This window comes from Symphalangus syndactylus, chromosome 8 (genome assembly GCF_028878055.3).
Source record: "Symphalangus syndactylus isolate Jambi chromosome 8, NHGRI_mSymSyn1-v2.1_pri, whole genome shotgun sequence".
In the NCBI taxonomy this organism is placed as follows: domain Eukaryota; kingdom Metazoa; phylum Chordata; class Mammalia; order Primates; family Hylobatidae; genus Symphalangus; species Symphalangus syndactylus.
The window spans coordinates 138,398,834-138,413,018 of NC_072430.2; the positions used below are offsets into that span (position 1 = coordinate 138,398,834).

Sequence of the window (14,185 nt, forward strand, 5' to 3'; positions counted from 1 at the left end):
ACGTTCACATGCTGGAGGCCTGCAAAGCCAGGGCAGGAGGTAGCCACGAAGTGGGGGTGGCCAGGCCCTTTGTCCCTGCTGGTCATTTCTGAAGTTGTATTCCCGACAGCAAGCCAGACCTGCTCCTTGTGGGGCCCTTCCAAGGAGAAGGAGCTTGAGAAATGTAAGGGGGACCTCCAGAGCACAGACGTGGAGAAGATCTTCTGTGCATCCTCCAGAATCGCCAAGGTGACAGCCGGGGAGCCTGCCTGGGCTGCCAGGCTGGTCTCAGGGCCCTTGGCCGTCTCTCAGGGAGGGAGGTCTTCCTGGGCTGGCCTCACAACCCAAGTTTTCTGGGGTCTCGGCTTCCATGGCCTTTGGCCCAACTCCTGCCCTCTGTGTTGAAAGGGCCTGCAGTATGTCAGGTCCCTACTTTGTCTCTGGCACACAGTAGGTGCTTAATCTGCTTTGCTGTCTTCCCCCTGTCCCTGTGATGTGCCACACTGAGTGCTGAAAGGGCCACGGGAATGATCTGGACAGGCCCTGCACGTGGTGTGGGCATGTGGGCAGGCTTATGGCACAGTGATGAATGGAAGTGCCTGGAGCCACCCAAACAGGGGCTGGGGACTTCAGGAGACCAGCCCCTTCTGGCTCAGCCCAGGAGGAGGCCATGGCCATGGTCTGAGAGAGGACGGGAGCCTGGAGTGGGGCCATGGGGTGGGACAGGGAGGGAGGGAGTGTCAGCAGTCATGGAGTGGCAGGGGAGTCACCCGCTCCGCTCCTAGGTGGTCTGCAAGGAGTTTAGCTGCGATGAGGTGGTCTCGCTCATCCAGAAGCTCTGCGAGAACATTGGGGCCATGAACATGCAGCACGACAAGGCCTCTGTCACCTGGATAGCCTCCTTCCTCCAGATGCGGGCCAAGGAGCTGGAAGACAAGGTGGCAGAGCCGAGGCAGGGCCACCAGAGAGAGGGGCTGGGGCTGCTTGGTGTGCCCAGATGAGAGGGAAGGACGAGGGCCTCACCAGCACTCGCTGAGAATGCCTCCCCCAACTCCTGGCTGCTAATGAGGAGGAGGAAACAGAGTTCCAGAGCTAGAAAGAAGCGTGGTGAAGGTAGCCTGGTTAGTTAAGCACACGCTGACCTGGAGATCAAGGCTCTCCTCCCTGGAGCACACCACCTCCTGCACTGAAAGCCTGGGAAAATGAGTTTGAGGCAGAGACCAGAGGATGCACTAGAGAGGGTGCTGGGCGTATAACCTGCCCATTGTCCGACTGGGCCAGAGCCCTTGGACCAGGGGCATGTCATGGGGTTACTGCAGGAGGCCATGGGGGCCTGGGCTGCCCCCCGGTGATGCCCCATCCCTACCTAGGTGGCCGAGATCCTGAGCACCATCCTGGTGCACCTGCCAGTGGTGGACCACCCAGAGGTGCGGCGCCTTCTCATTGAAGGCATCCTGCTGCTGGTGCACCACCACCAGGAGACCATCCTGACGTCACTCCTGAGGCAGCCGCTGCCCATGGAGAGGTGGGTGCCCTGGAGGAGGTGGCCCCGGCCTCCTGTGCCATTTGACCATGCCCAACTCACCACCCCGATGTGTCCCAGAAGCCTGGAGCCTCAGGCAGTACCTTGCCCCACCCTGAAGGAGTTCGAAGCCCTCTACCTGTACCTCCTGCAGGAGGTGCCAGCCTCCGATGAGCCACTGACAGAGCTCAGGCTTGTAGAACTTCGCTACATGGAGCTGGATTCTGGACCCCTAGCTCCCCACATGCCCGGGACAGTGTCTGTGGAGTTCATTCTCTCCCAGAGTAGCCCTTTCCTTCCCTGCAAACAGAGCTCCAGCAGATCGCCTGCAGGACGTGGCTCCAAGGCCTGAGCAAGCCCTGGAGATATTCCAAGCTGTCCCTATTTCTTTCAAAATGTGTCCTAAGAGGGGAAAAGACTTGTCCCAGTCTCCAAGGGGAGAATGGCCCAACCTCCAGCCCCGGAGGTGGCCATGAGTGATGCAGAGCGACCCCATCTTTATTGGTGCTTCTCTGCAAACAGTGCAAAGCTCCTGTGTGTGCTACAGCAATGATGGCACAGGCAGCTGGGCATGGTCTGCCCACATGTGGGGAGTCTGTTTGGGGTGGTACCAGAATTCATCTGGGAGGAGCCAGAAAGAGCTAGCCAGTCATCCCCAGAGCAGTGGAGACTGTGCTGGTGCAGGGAGGTGAGGAGATGTCAGGCTAAATAAGAGGCTTGGAACAGAGAAAAGAGTTTTAAAAACAGGCCCTGGCTCCAGAGCCACAAGGGCTGACCTGCCCGAAATGCAGGCATGGCTCCACTGTGGAGCTGCTTCTCGCAAGGGCAGCCCTGCCGTGGGTCCAGCTGGGAGGGTGGTGCAGGTTTCATGATTTAATGAGGCTCAGTGGTTCATGGGGCAGTGCTGGGTGAGGGTAAGGGGAATGTGCAGTGCAGCCCTGGGTCAGGCTGCCATACTTGGTGGCCACGTCACACTGGCTTTCACTTAGTTTGCCAAAATCTGTATTGGTTTGCTATTGCTGCCTAACAAATTACCACCCACTTAGAAGCTTCGAACAACATCCATGGATTAACTCACAATTTCCATGGTTCAGGAGTCAAGGCATGGGTTAGCTGGGCTTTCTGTTCAGGGTCTCACAAGCCTGTGATGAGGGTGTCAGCTGGGCTGCATTCCAGAGCCTGGGGTTGTCTTCCAGGAGTGTGTCATTGTTGGTAGTTGTTTCTTGCCATTGTAGGACTGAGGTGCCCCTTCTTGTTTCCTTGCGCCCCATGACTTCTTTGCAGTGGGTGCTGATGAGTGCACTCTGCCCCCTCTCCATTTATTCCTGCCCCCAGGCCCCCAGGCACATCTTCCCTCAGACCCAAACTCACCACGCTGCTCTTGTGCATTTGGTTTTGTGGGTTCCAATCTTCAGTTTACACATCTCTTTGCTCAACTTAACCTTGTTAAATTATATTTAGACTTGTTAGACTCACATTAGCCTTTTAGAACCTCCCAGATGCCCCGCTCTCTGTGCCTCTGTACCTATCCTGGGGGACTTCCCTTCTCAGCAGGGCCATGGGCTTGGACTTGGAAACCAGGAAGGCCTTTTCCAACTATAGTTTAGTAGGTGGCCTAACTGCTGCAGGCCTCACTTCCCTCTTCTGTGGAATAGGGAGACAAAATACCTTCCTCAAAGATGTGTTGGGAGGGTTAGGTGATACAATACCAGAAAGCTACCGACAGCCAACCTGATGCAAATCGGGCACTAGGAGGTATTGTTGGACATGTCCGTACAGTCATCAAGCAGGTGGGGGTCTCTGTGGTCATCTTGCAGTGGAGCTGGGGCTTCCGCGGGGGCTATGGCTTTCCCAAAGGTACCGTGAGCCTGTGCAGAGAAAGGGGGTTGAGTGTAGTGTCAGGGTCCTGGGTTCTAAGCACGCAAATTTTGGCGGCTCCCTCCACCTCCCTGAGATTCAGTCCCCAGAGTCCAACCCCTACTTAGGGGGCTGCCAAGGGGTTGAAAGGGATTCTTACCTGCCAGGGCACATGCCAGGAAACTCACAGTCCTTGTGCCCGACTTTGGTTAGCCACCTGGCAGAGGTGTGGCTGGCAGTGTCGGAGAACGTGCCCTTCGCCTGGACCATGCTCTACAGCCTGATGGGCCGGCTGCAGTCACGGCTCAACCCCAGAGTCAGTGCCACTTCCAAGGCTGACATCTGGCGCCTGGCTGCGGTGGACCCCCTGATGGTGAGTTGCAGGCGCGGGCCCCAAGGCTCCTCAGGGATCTCTGGGTAGGAGCCCGATGCCCTGGACCTTCTCTCTGCAGACCCTGTGCACCATCCACCTTCTCATTCAGAAGCTGGATGAGAATGACAAGCTCCCGGACTTCCTCCCTGACCTCATCTACACCCTCCTGCTGCAGCTTGGCAGCAGCCACCGACCGGAGGCCTCCCCACCGGTCTTGAAGATGTGGAAGCTGGTCCACACCACTCTTCTGCCTGAGGAGATGAATCTGCAAAGGTGCTCTCGAGGGTGGTGTGTGCAAGGCAGCAGGCCTGGGCTGGGTGTAGCCATGGGCTGCCCCTTAGTTGCCAGTGGACTCCACTGAGGGGCCCTCTGTCTCCTCCTGGTGGGAGCTGATCTTACTCAAGATGCCGTTCTCATGTGTGTCAAGCACGGCGTGGTTTTCAGCGCTTGCAGACCCACTCCCTCCCTGGACCTTTCCCTCAGTCCCTTGGGATGGGCCCGGCAGGCACTAGGGCCCCACTTCACTGATTGCAGCAGCCTCCCCAGGCCATGCGCTCCCAGCAGGGCAGCACATCACAAGCTCCCACCTCCCTTCAGGGTCACTATCAAGTCCATGCAGCTCTTGTTCAAGAGAGTCAAGAGCCAGCACCTGGCCCGTGCCCTGGATGAGCAGGCAGTGTGGGACCTCCTGCAGGACGGCGGGACATTCCTGGAGGGTGTGAGCCTGCTGTCCAGGTGGGCCCTGGCTCCCACAGGGTGGCAGGGGGACCTGCAGAGGTACCTCCTTGCTGGATGGAAGGGCTCCTTGTGAGGACATGGTCCGGTCATGGCTGAATGCCTTCTTTCTGGGGGAACTGCCACGCCAACCTGTGACTCTAGGTTGGCAGTGATGTGCAAGACAATTAGAACCTTTTATTCGAACTATCTTCCTGCTCAGAGCAGATATGAGGGCAGAGAGGAGGGGCTTGCCCCCAGGGCTACACAGGGTCTGGAGCAGGCCAGGCATGGGAGTTACTTGCGGGGTCCTTGTCACTCCGGAGCCACCCTCACTCTAGTCCCCTTTGTAAAAAGGAGATAGACATTGACTGATTCACTGACAACCTCAACCAAGTCCCCAGGAAGAGGAGGGAGAAGCCCAGAGATGTTAGGACATCTGTCCAGGGTTATCCTGCCAGCAGGGTCCAGGCAACGGTGTGGCCCTGCCCAGCTCTTGGCAAATGTCAGGCAGGGGTGGGGGGGGCCGCCTCCACGACCTGGCACCGTCTCTCCTCTGCAGGCTGTGCATGCAGCACGTGGAGGGCCACAGGCAGAGGCTGGCCGAGCTGGTGCTCAGGGGCATGGACTCAGAAGTCCTGAGCTGCCGCATCAGCAGCACAGCGGTCTGCGTGGAAGTGAGGCACCGGGTGCGGGCGGGGTGCAAGCGGAGGGGATGGGGTCCCTGGATTCTTCTGGGGATGGCTCGTCTCCAAGGCATGGGAGTCGGGGGGACAGTCGAGCGCCCCTCCTCTGAGTGCCCATTCTCTCATCTGCTCCTTCATTCATTCATCACATGAGTAGTGCAGGGCAGGCCTTGCTGGAAAGACAGGCTGAGCCCTGCAGCATTGCAGCTAACCGATGTGTGACCAGGCAAGTACAGTGACCCAGGGGACCCAGGGAGGGCACCTGGGTTCTCGCTGGGGCAGGCTTCCTGCAGGAGGACTCAGAGAGGCCAAGGGGCTTTGCTAGGTGGGAAGGCAGGGCCCAGCGACCCTATCTCGGAGCGAGTGTTGGAGCGTCCGGAGGGCAATGATGCCCAATGCACCCTAGGAACCAACCACAGCCCGGGCCAGAGGCCGGCCGGCATTTTCTGTAAAGGGCTGCATGGTAAATTTTTGGCTTTGTGGCCAACTCGGCTGTAGCAGGAAAACAGCCACAGCCAATACGTCAACCAGTGGGCATGACAGTGTCAACAAAACCTTATTGATGGACACTGGAATTTAAACTTCATGGAATTTTCATGTGTCATAAAATTTTCTTTTCTATATTTCTTTTCCCCGACACTTAAAAATGGGAAAATGAGTTTTGGCAGTGGGCTGTACAAAAGCTCCTGGAAGTACAAGACCAGTCCGGGAGGTACTCATCAAGCTTTTGTAGGTTCTTCAGTCCCCTCCCTGTGTTCAGGCCTCTGTAAATCTTCAAAATGAGGATGGGAAGGAGAAGTGCTCCCTCGCTGTCTTACCCAGGACCTGGCCTTTGATGTGTCTGAGTTTAGAATTTTCAGTGGCTGGAAGCCACACAGGGCCAGGCCCAGGTGCCGGAATCCGAGGGCCTGGTTAAGAGCCTCTGCTCAGTTGCGGATTGGCTGGAGATGAAGTTACTTAGCGTCTCTGAGCTTCAAGCTCTCCATTTGCCCAACTGGGGAAAGCAGTGCCTTCTTTTCAGGGCTTTGGCGAGAGCTAAATGAGATAGACCGTGTACGCGTTGCCTGCTTGGGAGGTAAGTGCTCATTAAATGCTAGCTAATTATGGCTGTTTAAAAATTAGGTTCAGCTTTTTTGGTTCCACATGAATTTTAAAATAATTTTTTTCTAATTCTGTGAAGAATGTCAATGGTAGTTTAATGGGAATAGCATTGAATCTATACATTACCTTGGGCAGTATGATCATTTGCGTGATACTGATTCTTCCTATTCACGAGCACGGAATATTTTTCCACTTGTTTGTGGCCTCTCTGGTTTCTTTGAGCAGAGGTTTGTAGTTCTCCTTTGAAGAGGCCCCTCACTTCCCTTGTTAACTGTATTCCTAGGTATTTTATTCTCTTTGTAGCAATTGTGAATGGGAGTTCATTCATGATTTGGCTCTCTGCTTGCCTGTTGTTAGTGTATAGGAATGCCTGTGACTTCTGCAGATTGATTTTGTATCCTGAGACTTTGTTGAAGTTGTTTATCAGCTTAAGAAGTTTTTGGGCTAAGACAATGGGGTTTTCTAGATATAGGATCATGTCATCTGCAAACAAAGACATTTTTACTTCCTCCCTTCCTATTTGAATACCCTTTATTTCTTTCTCTTGTCTGATTGCCCTGGCCAGAACTTCCAATACTATGTTGAATAGGAGTGATGAGAGAGGGCATCCTTGTCTTGTGCCGGTTTTCAAAGGGAATGCTTCCAGCTTTTGCCCATTAGGTATGATATTGGCTGTGGGTTTGTCATAAATGGCTCTTATTATTTTGAGGTACTTCAATACCTAGTTTGTTGGGAGTTTTTAACAAGAAGGGATGTTGAATTTTATTGAAGGCCTTTTCTGCACCTATTGAGATAATCATGTGGTTTTGTCTTTAGGTCTGTTTATGTGATGGATTACGTTTATTGATTTACATATGTTGAACTAGCCTTGCATCCTGGGAATGAAGCCTACTTGATCGTGGTGGATGAGCTTCTTGATATGCTGCTGGATTCAGTTTGCCAGTATTTTATTGAGAATTTTTGCATCGATGTTCATCAGGGATATTGGCCTGAAGTTTTCTTTTTTTGTTGTATCTCTGCCTGGTTTTGGTATCAGGATGATGCTGACCTCATAGAATGAGTTAGGGAGGTGTCTTTCCTTTTCGATGGTTTGGAATAGTTTCAGAAGAAATGGTATAAACTCCTCTTTGTATTTCTTTTCTTTCTTTCTTTCCTTTTTTTTTTTAGACAGGGTCTTGCTCTGTCGCTAGGCTGGAGTGCAACGGCATGATCTCAGCTCACTGCAACCTCCACCTCCCGGGTTCAAGCGATTCTCCTGCCTCAACCTTTTGAGTAGCTGGGACTATAGGCGTGCACCACCACACACAGCTAATTTTTGTTTTTTTAGTAGAGATAGGGTTTCACCATGTTGGCCAGGATGGTCTCGATCTCTTGACCTTGTGATTCACCCGCCTTGGCCTCCCAAAGTGCTGGGATTACAGGTGTGAGCCACCACACCCGACCACCTCTTTGTATTTCTTGTAGAATTCAGCCTGTATAGCCAAGACAATTCTAAGCAAAAAGAACAAAGCTGGAGGCATCACCCTACTGGACTTCAAACTATACTATAAGGCTACAGTAACCAAAACAGCATGGTACTGGTACAAAAACAGACACATAGACCAAATGAACAGAATAGAGAACTCAGAAATAAGATCGCACATCTACAGCCAACTGATCTTGGACAAACCTGATAAAAACAAGCAATAGGGAAAGGATTCCATATTTAAAAAATAGTGCTGGGAGAACTGGCTATCCATTTGCAGAAAATTGAAACTGGACCCCTTTCTCACACATTATGCAAAAATTAACTCAAGATGGATTAAAGACTTAAATGTAAAACCCAAAACTATAAAAACCCTAGAAGAAAATCTAGGCAATACCATTCAGGACGTGGGCATGGACAAACATTTTATGATAAAATCACCAAAAACAATTGCAACAAAAGCAAAAATTGACAATTGGGATCTAATTAAATTAAGGAGCTTCTGCACAGCAAAAGAGACTATCATCAGAGTGAATAGGCAACCTCCAGAGTTGGAGAAAATCTTTGCAATTTATCCATTCAAAAAAGATCTAATATCCAGAATCTACAAGGAACTCAAACAAATTTACAAGAAAAAAAAATCCTATTAAAAAGTGTGCAAAGGACGTGAACAGACCCTTCTCAAAGAAGACATTCATGCAGCCAATAAACATATGAAAAAAGCTAAATATCACTGATCATTAGGTCAATGCAAATCAAAACCACAATGAGATACCATATCATGCCAGTCAGAATGGCCATTATTAAAAAGTCAAGAAACAACAGATGCTGGCAAGGTTGCAGAGAAATAGGAACGCTTTTACACTGTTGGTGGGAATGTAAATTAGTTCAACCATTATGGAAGATGGTGGGGTGATGCCTCAAAGATCTAGAACCAGAAATACCATTTGACCCAGCAATCCCATTACTGGGCATATACCCAAAGGAATATAAATCATTCTATTACAAAGATACGTGCATGCGTATGTTCACTGCAGCACTATTCACAATAGCAAAGACATGGAATCAACCCAAATGCCCATCAATGATACACTGGATAAAGAAAATATGGTACATATACACCATGGAACACTCTGCATCCATAAAAAGGAATGAGATCATGTCCTTTGCAGGGACATGGATGAAGCTGGAAGTCATTATCCTCAGCAAACTAATGCAGGAACAGAAAACCAAACACTGCATGTTCTCACTTATAAGTGGGAGCTGAACAATGAGATCACATGGACACAGGGAGAGGACCAACACACGCTGGGGCCTGTTGGGAGTGGGGTGGGGGAAGAGAGAGTATTAGGAAAAATAGCTAATGCATGCTGGGCTTAATACCTCGGTGATGGGTCGATAGGTGCAGCAAACCACTATGACACATGTCTACCTATGTAACAAACTTGCACTTCCTGCACATGTACCCCAGAACTAAAAATAAAAATTAAAAAAAAAGAAAAAAATTAAGTTCAGCTTTTAAGAAGCAAGCTATTTAAATTCTTCAAATTCGATAGGGGTGGATTATAAATGATTTTTTTTATTATTATTATACTTTAAGTTTTAGGGTACATGTGCACAATGTGCAGGTTTGTTACTTATGTATACATGTGCTATGTTGGTGTACTGCACCCATTAACTTGTCATTTAGCATTAGGTATATCTCCCGATGCTATCCCTCCCCCCTCCCCCCACCCCACAACAGTCCCCGGTGTGTGATGTTCCCCTTCCTGTGTCCATGTGTTCTCATTGTTCAATTCCCACCTTAATGCTTGCTGACAATAGTGTGGGGGCTTTACTCTTCAGGAATTTTCCCTGAAGAGCATTTAAAATAGGTTGTGATAGTCGTATTCACTGCTCTACCTGGCCCTGAATAGGTGCTCAGTATATGTTTAAATGAACGGAAGTGCTGTAGGAAGCTCCTGTGATTGCTGATGTTGGTGTCTGGGACAGGTTAGAGGTGGATTGAGGTAGAGACAAAACATTTGGAAGCTTAGAGCAATTGCGCCTAATGGGGGTTTAAGGAACTAGATGTGGGAACAGTCAATAGACGCTCACTTCTCCTGTCCCTGGACTCACCAATTTGGTGTTTAGTTTTCTTTTCAGGCCTCTTTCAAACATACTCAGGTGCTTGCATGCACACATGTACACACGGGTACACACATGCATGCACACACACACACACATACCAGTGAGGTTTTGGCACTTGAAGTACTAGGCCAATAGTAATTCTCCTGAAAGAGAAATTCATGTTTTTTGTGCATTTCTGTTCAGATGCAGGTGGGTGTGGCTCTTGCATTTGGCAGTGACTATTATGTTACCTGAAAAAATAAATGACGAATTAATATATATATATATATATATATGTAACACTTATCTAGCATTCCCCCATATTTCCTTATTAAATCCCCACACAGACCCTGAGGCAGGTACTAGCATCACCCCCTTTTTATAGAGAGGAAACGGAGGCTCTCAGAGCCCCTCCCCTCCTGTTCACAGAGCCACCAATCTGCATTACCTTTCCTCCCACGTCCCAGCTTGCTGCTGAGAAATGAGCCTGCCCTGGGGATAACTGCCCAATGTCCTCCCTTCCAGCTCATGAGCGACCCAGTTCTGTACCAGGAGAAGCTGCTGAAGTCAGCAGTGTTGCTGCTGGAGAAGGGTGCCGACCAGGAGGAGGACGAGACCCTGCGGGTGCTGTCCCTGCGCGCCCTTGGCAACATGGCCCTGGGCGCCCCCAAGAAGGTACTGCGCCCGGCCCTGGGCCCAGGTCCCGGGAGCTGAGGGTGCAGGCCGGGTGCCCCGGTCAGCCTGGGAGGGAGGGTGCAGGCTGAGGGCTGCCCATGCCCCTCCAGGTAAAGCAGTACCGGAAGGTCTTGCTGGAGAAGTGCCTGGGCCCCCTGAGGGAGCCCGTGAGCATCAGCGTGACTGCCGAGGGCATGGAGGCCCTGATCAAGATCCTGGCTGAGCTGCGAGAAGGGGATGTGGGGTCCTCTTTCGACGCCATGTCTGAGCTGTGCAGGATCTTCTTCGACAACGTGAGTCCAATGAGAGCCTCCCTGAGCTTTCTCAGTGAAGGAGTGGGCACTTCTCAGACCCTAAGGAAGAGATGGGCTCTAAAGCAGAAAGAGCCGAGGCTTCTGCTGGGTGCCAGTGTAGCAACTGGCTGATCATGGGATCTTGTGAAATAAAAGGTATTCTTCTAAGTTCCAGAGAATCAGTGTTGTCAAGTGAGGGCTCCTGGGCCTCTGCAGCCCTGCTAGGAGGGAAGGGTGTCCCCCTTTTATTCCTTGCACCTACAAATACCCCCAGGGCACCTGCGTCACCCTGGGCCTCTGCTAGGCAGGGCTGTGCACTCAGATCCTGCACAAGCCCTAACCCAGGGAAGAGGCGGGCACAAAGACCAGAGCAACGCCCAACCCCTTGAGGGCTATGTGATCCCTGCCAAAGGAGAGACTCCACCCTGACGGAATGATCCAGAAGGCTCTGCAGGGGCCAAGGCATTGGGTGTCCTTGGAGAATGGCTGGGGTTTGGCTGGGCTTCCTGCTGCCTGCATGTCAGCCCGTGTCCATCCTGGCCGCAGGAGAGTGAACTGCTGCGTCTGAAGGCCTTCATCCTCTTTGGAAAGCTGGCAAGGGTGGTCGGGATGTCCAAGAAGCATTTCTTCAAAGGGGAGGTGAAGAAGGCCTGGATCCCCCTCATGCTGCACTCCCAGGACCCCTGTTCCAACGCAGCCCAAGTAAGACACATCCTGGGCTTTGTGTCCCGGTCTGGGGCCCGCTGTCCCCCAAGGCAACAGGTCCTTGGGTCTGCTGGCTCGGTGAGCTGCAAGGTTTTCTCCGCCTCAGTCGGTTTTCTCTGAGATCCCAGAGGCCACGGCCTGCTCCCTGCTGTCCTCCATCCCTCACACAGGCTGAGGAGAGAGGCCATCCGAGATGACCTGCAAAGCCACCTCACTAAGCAGTCTCAGCCCCGTGTCGGGGGACATGGCGTGGCAGCTGCCTATAGCCCTCCTCTGCCCAAACCCTTTCTTCTAGCAGATTCTGTAACTGGCAGGTCACTTTTGAGTATTAGGACTCAAAATACCCCAAAGTGGTCCTGTCCACTCCCTGCTCCCTGTGGGGCAGGCCCATGTTGGGATGGGAGCCAGCCTGGCTTCTCCCTCTCCACGGCCCAGCTCCTCTGTTGCTCTGGGGCAAGAGGAGAGGGAGAGACAGATTTGTTGGTAAATGAGTCTTCTCATTTGAACTGCTGCCTCTCAGGCTAACCCTGGCTGGCTGGGGACCTCAGGCTCCTCACTCCCTGCATGGCCCACGACCTTAACCGCCCTCTTCTCTCCCTAGTCTCTTCTTACAGACTTGGGGGGTGGGGTCAGGAAGTGCGGAGGTGGCTGATTTGGGGAGGTTCTGCCCCCACCTAGTAAGCTTTGGGACGCAGCTGGCCCCACATGAAAGAAACGCAATGGTCATTTTCAGCAGGTGCCTTGGACCCCAGCTTGGGGTCACAGGACAAGTCCTGTCACTGTGAGGGCAGCAGTTTCCAGGTGGGGTGGAAAGGGTGGCCTGGGTGGCCCAGATGGCCCTTACAGGCAGTGAGGGGTATTGAGATGCACGCTCCCTAGACCTGGGCTTTGTACTCCCCACCCCAGCTTCCGGGCTCTGCCACACCATCCCTGGCCACCCTGGGCACAAGGTATCACTGCCCAGAGGCTCCTTTTCCTTGCCAGTCCTCACTACCCTCTGTCTTCAGCCCACACTGTTCTTCCATGTTTTATGGACAACTGTCCAGTGGGGTGGGGGGGGGACTTCAGGGAAGGAACCAGGGTGCACCCAGCAAGGGTGACCGAGAGCGAGGAAAGGGCTACTAAGGCGGAAACATTTTGTCTTCCTGCCCTGCTGTCTCCAGAAGCTGTGGCCAGCAGGCTTGGTCACAAGGCAGATGCTGGTGGACTGGGCCTGGGAGGTGAGGACTCGCGCCCAGTCTTGCCTGCTCAAGCCAGGCTCCTGCCTCTGATCCCATGGAGGGCTGGGTCCCAGGCAGGGCTGCTGAGGGCACGAAGGCGCTGGCTGAGGGGGTGGGTGGGCTGCATCTGCCCCCAAGGGGCTTTTTATAAATGCACATGCAGCCACATTCAAGCTGGCAGGGGCCCGGGGCCCAGGTCCCAGGTGGCCTCCCAGGAGCCACCAGCCCCGCTTTTCTTTGGCTTGGTGAGGCTTTTCTGGGGCTGCCCTCTGGCTTCCTGCCAGCCTCACCCCTCCGGGGAACCACCTAGCCCGGCTGATGCCTCTGCTGCCGTCCTGTGTCCCTGCAGGCCTGTATGGCTACCATGTTTCAGTGTGTGCACTTCTGGGGCTGGAAGTCCCTGGAGCATCCCTCAAGGCCAAATGATACCACTACTGATGACAAGATGACCATTTTCCAGACAACCATGTGCTCCATCCTGGTGAGGAAGCCAAAGGGGAAACCAGCCTGTCCCAGGTGGCCACACGCTGGCTTGGAGCTGGGGGGTCGAGATTGCCATAGCTCTTTCTTGGGGCCCTATGTTTACCTTCCACACGTGCAATGTCGAGACCGAGACTGTGCAGCAGAAATAGAAGGCAAGCCACGTGCCTATTTCAGCTGTCTGATGTTTCTTTTAGTAGGCACATCCAGAGAAGTGCAGAGGTGAAACTAATTTTAATATATTTTATTTCACCCAAATAACTAAAGCATGATCATTTCACATGTAATCAGCATAAAAACTATTATTGTGATATTTTACAATTTTTTGGGTACCATCTTAAAACCCAGGGGGCACTTTACCTTAATTCAGACCAGCCACACTTGAAGTGCTGCAGGGTTACACGTGGCTTGTGGCTACCATGTTGCACAGCACAGGTTCTCTGGTCAGATGGGATATGAAAAATATAACAGGTGGCCAGTGGTCCTTCACTTGCCAGCTACTCATCTGCTGTGTGACGCTGGGATGGGCGCTTGCCCTCTCTGATGCATCTTGGTGATGGGAACACTCTTGGTGAATGACAGCCCATTGTCAGGGTGTCATCCTCCAAAGCTGTGTGTTACTTTTTGCAGACTCAGAAAAAGCCGGCTGTTCTCTACAGCTTCTTGCTAGAAACAATGGCCTATGTGAAAAATAACTTGTCAAGAATCAGAATCGCTGCTTGCAACTTGGCAGGTGAGCAGAGACGTCTCCTGACTCAAGATGGACTTTGAAGGCCCTTGGTCCAGCCTGGGACTCGGGGAAGGGTGGATCATGAGTGGGAGGCATGTGGCAGAGCTGGGACCAGAGCCCAGGTCTAAGCCCTGCACTGTGCTTTCTATCCCGTTTCGATTTTGGCTTCCTCCTTGCCAATGTGGGCTCAACAAAACCTTTCCTCAGTGTTCTCATAAAGTAAAGCAAGTAAACCACAGAACGACTTGCCTGCTGACCTAATACTCGCGTGATGAG

At 52.3% G+C, this 14,185-nt stretch overlaps 1 protein-coding gene across 3 annotated transcripts in view; it reads left to right on the forward strand.

Moving 5' to 3' along the window:
• MROH2A (maestro heat like repeat family member 2A) overlaps positions 1–14,185 on the forward strand; it is a 55,206-nt gene that overhangs the window by 40,158 nt on the left and 863 nt on the right. For 2 of the 3 annotated variants that reach the window (XM_055291014.2, XM_055291013.2), the window contains exons 29-40: positions 110–228; positions 765–917; positions 1,350–1,504; positions 3,572–3,731; positions 3,811–4,004; positions 4,329–4,466; positions 5,008–5,122; positions 10,332–10,481; positions 10,592–10,774; positions 11,321–11,476; positions 13,049–13,180; positions 13,810–13,912. In XM_055291014.2, the coding sequence (XP_055146989.1) occupies positions 110–228; positions 765–917; positions 1,350–1,504; positions 3,572–3,731; positions 3,811–4,004; positions 4,329–4,466; positions 5,008–5,122; positions 10,332–10,481; positions 10,592–10,774; positions 11,321–11,476; positions 13,049–13,180; positions 13,810–13,912 (1,758 nt within the window). The remainder of the gene's footprint in view (positions 1–109; positions 229–764; positions 918–1,349; positions 1,505–3,571; positions 3,732–3,810; positions 4,005–4,328; positions 4,467–5,007; positions 5,123–10,331; positions 10,482–10,591; positions 10,775–11,320; positions 11,477–13,048; positions 13,181–13,809; positions 13,913–14,185) is intronic. The other variant, XM_063645321.1, reaches the window with a different exon arrangement.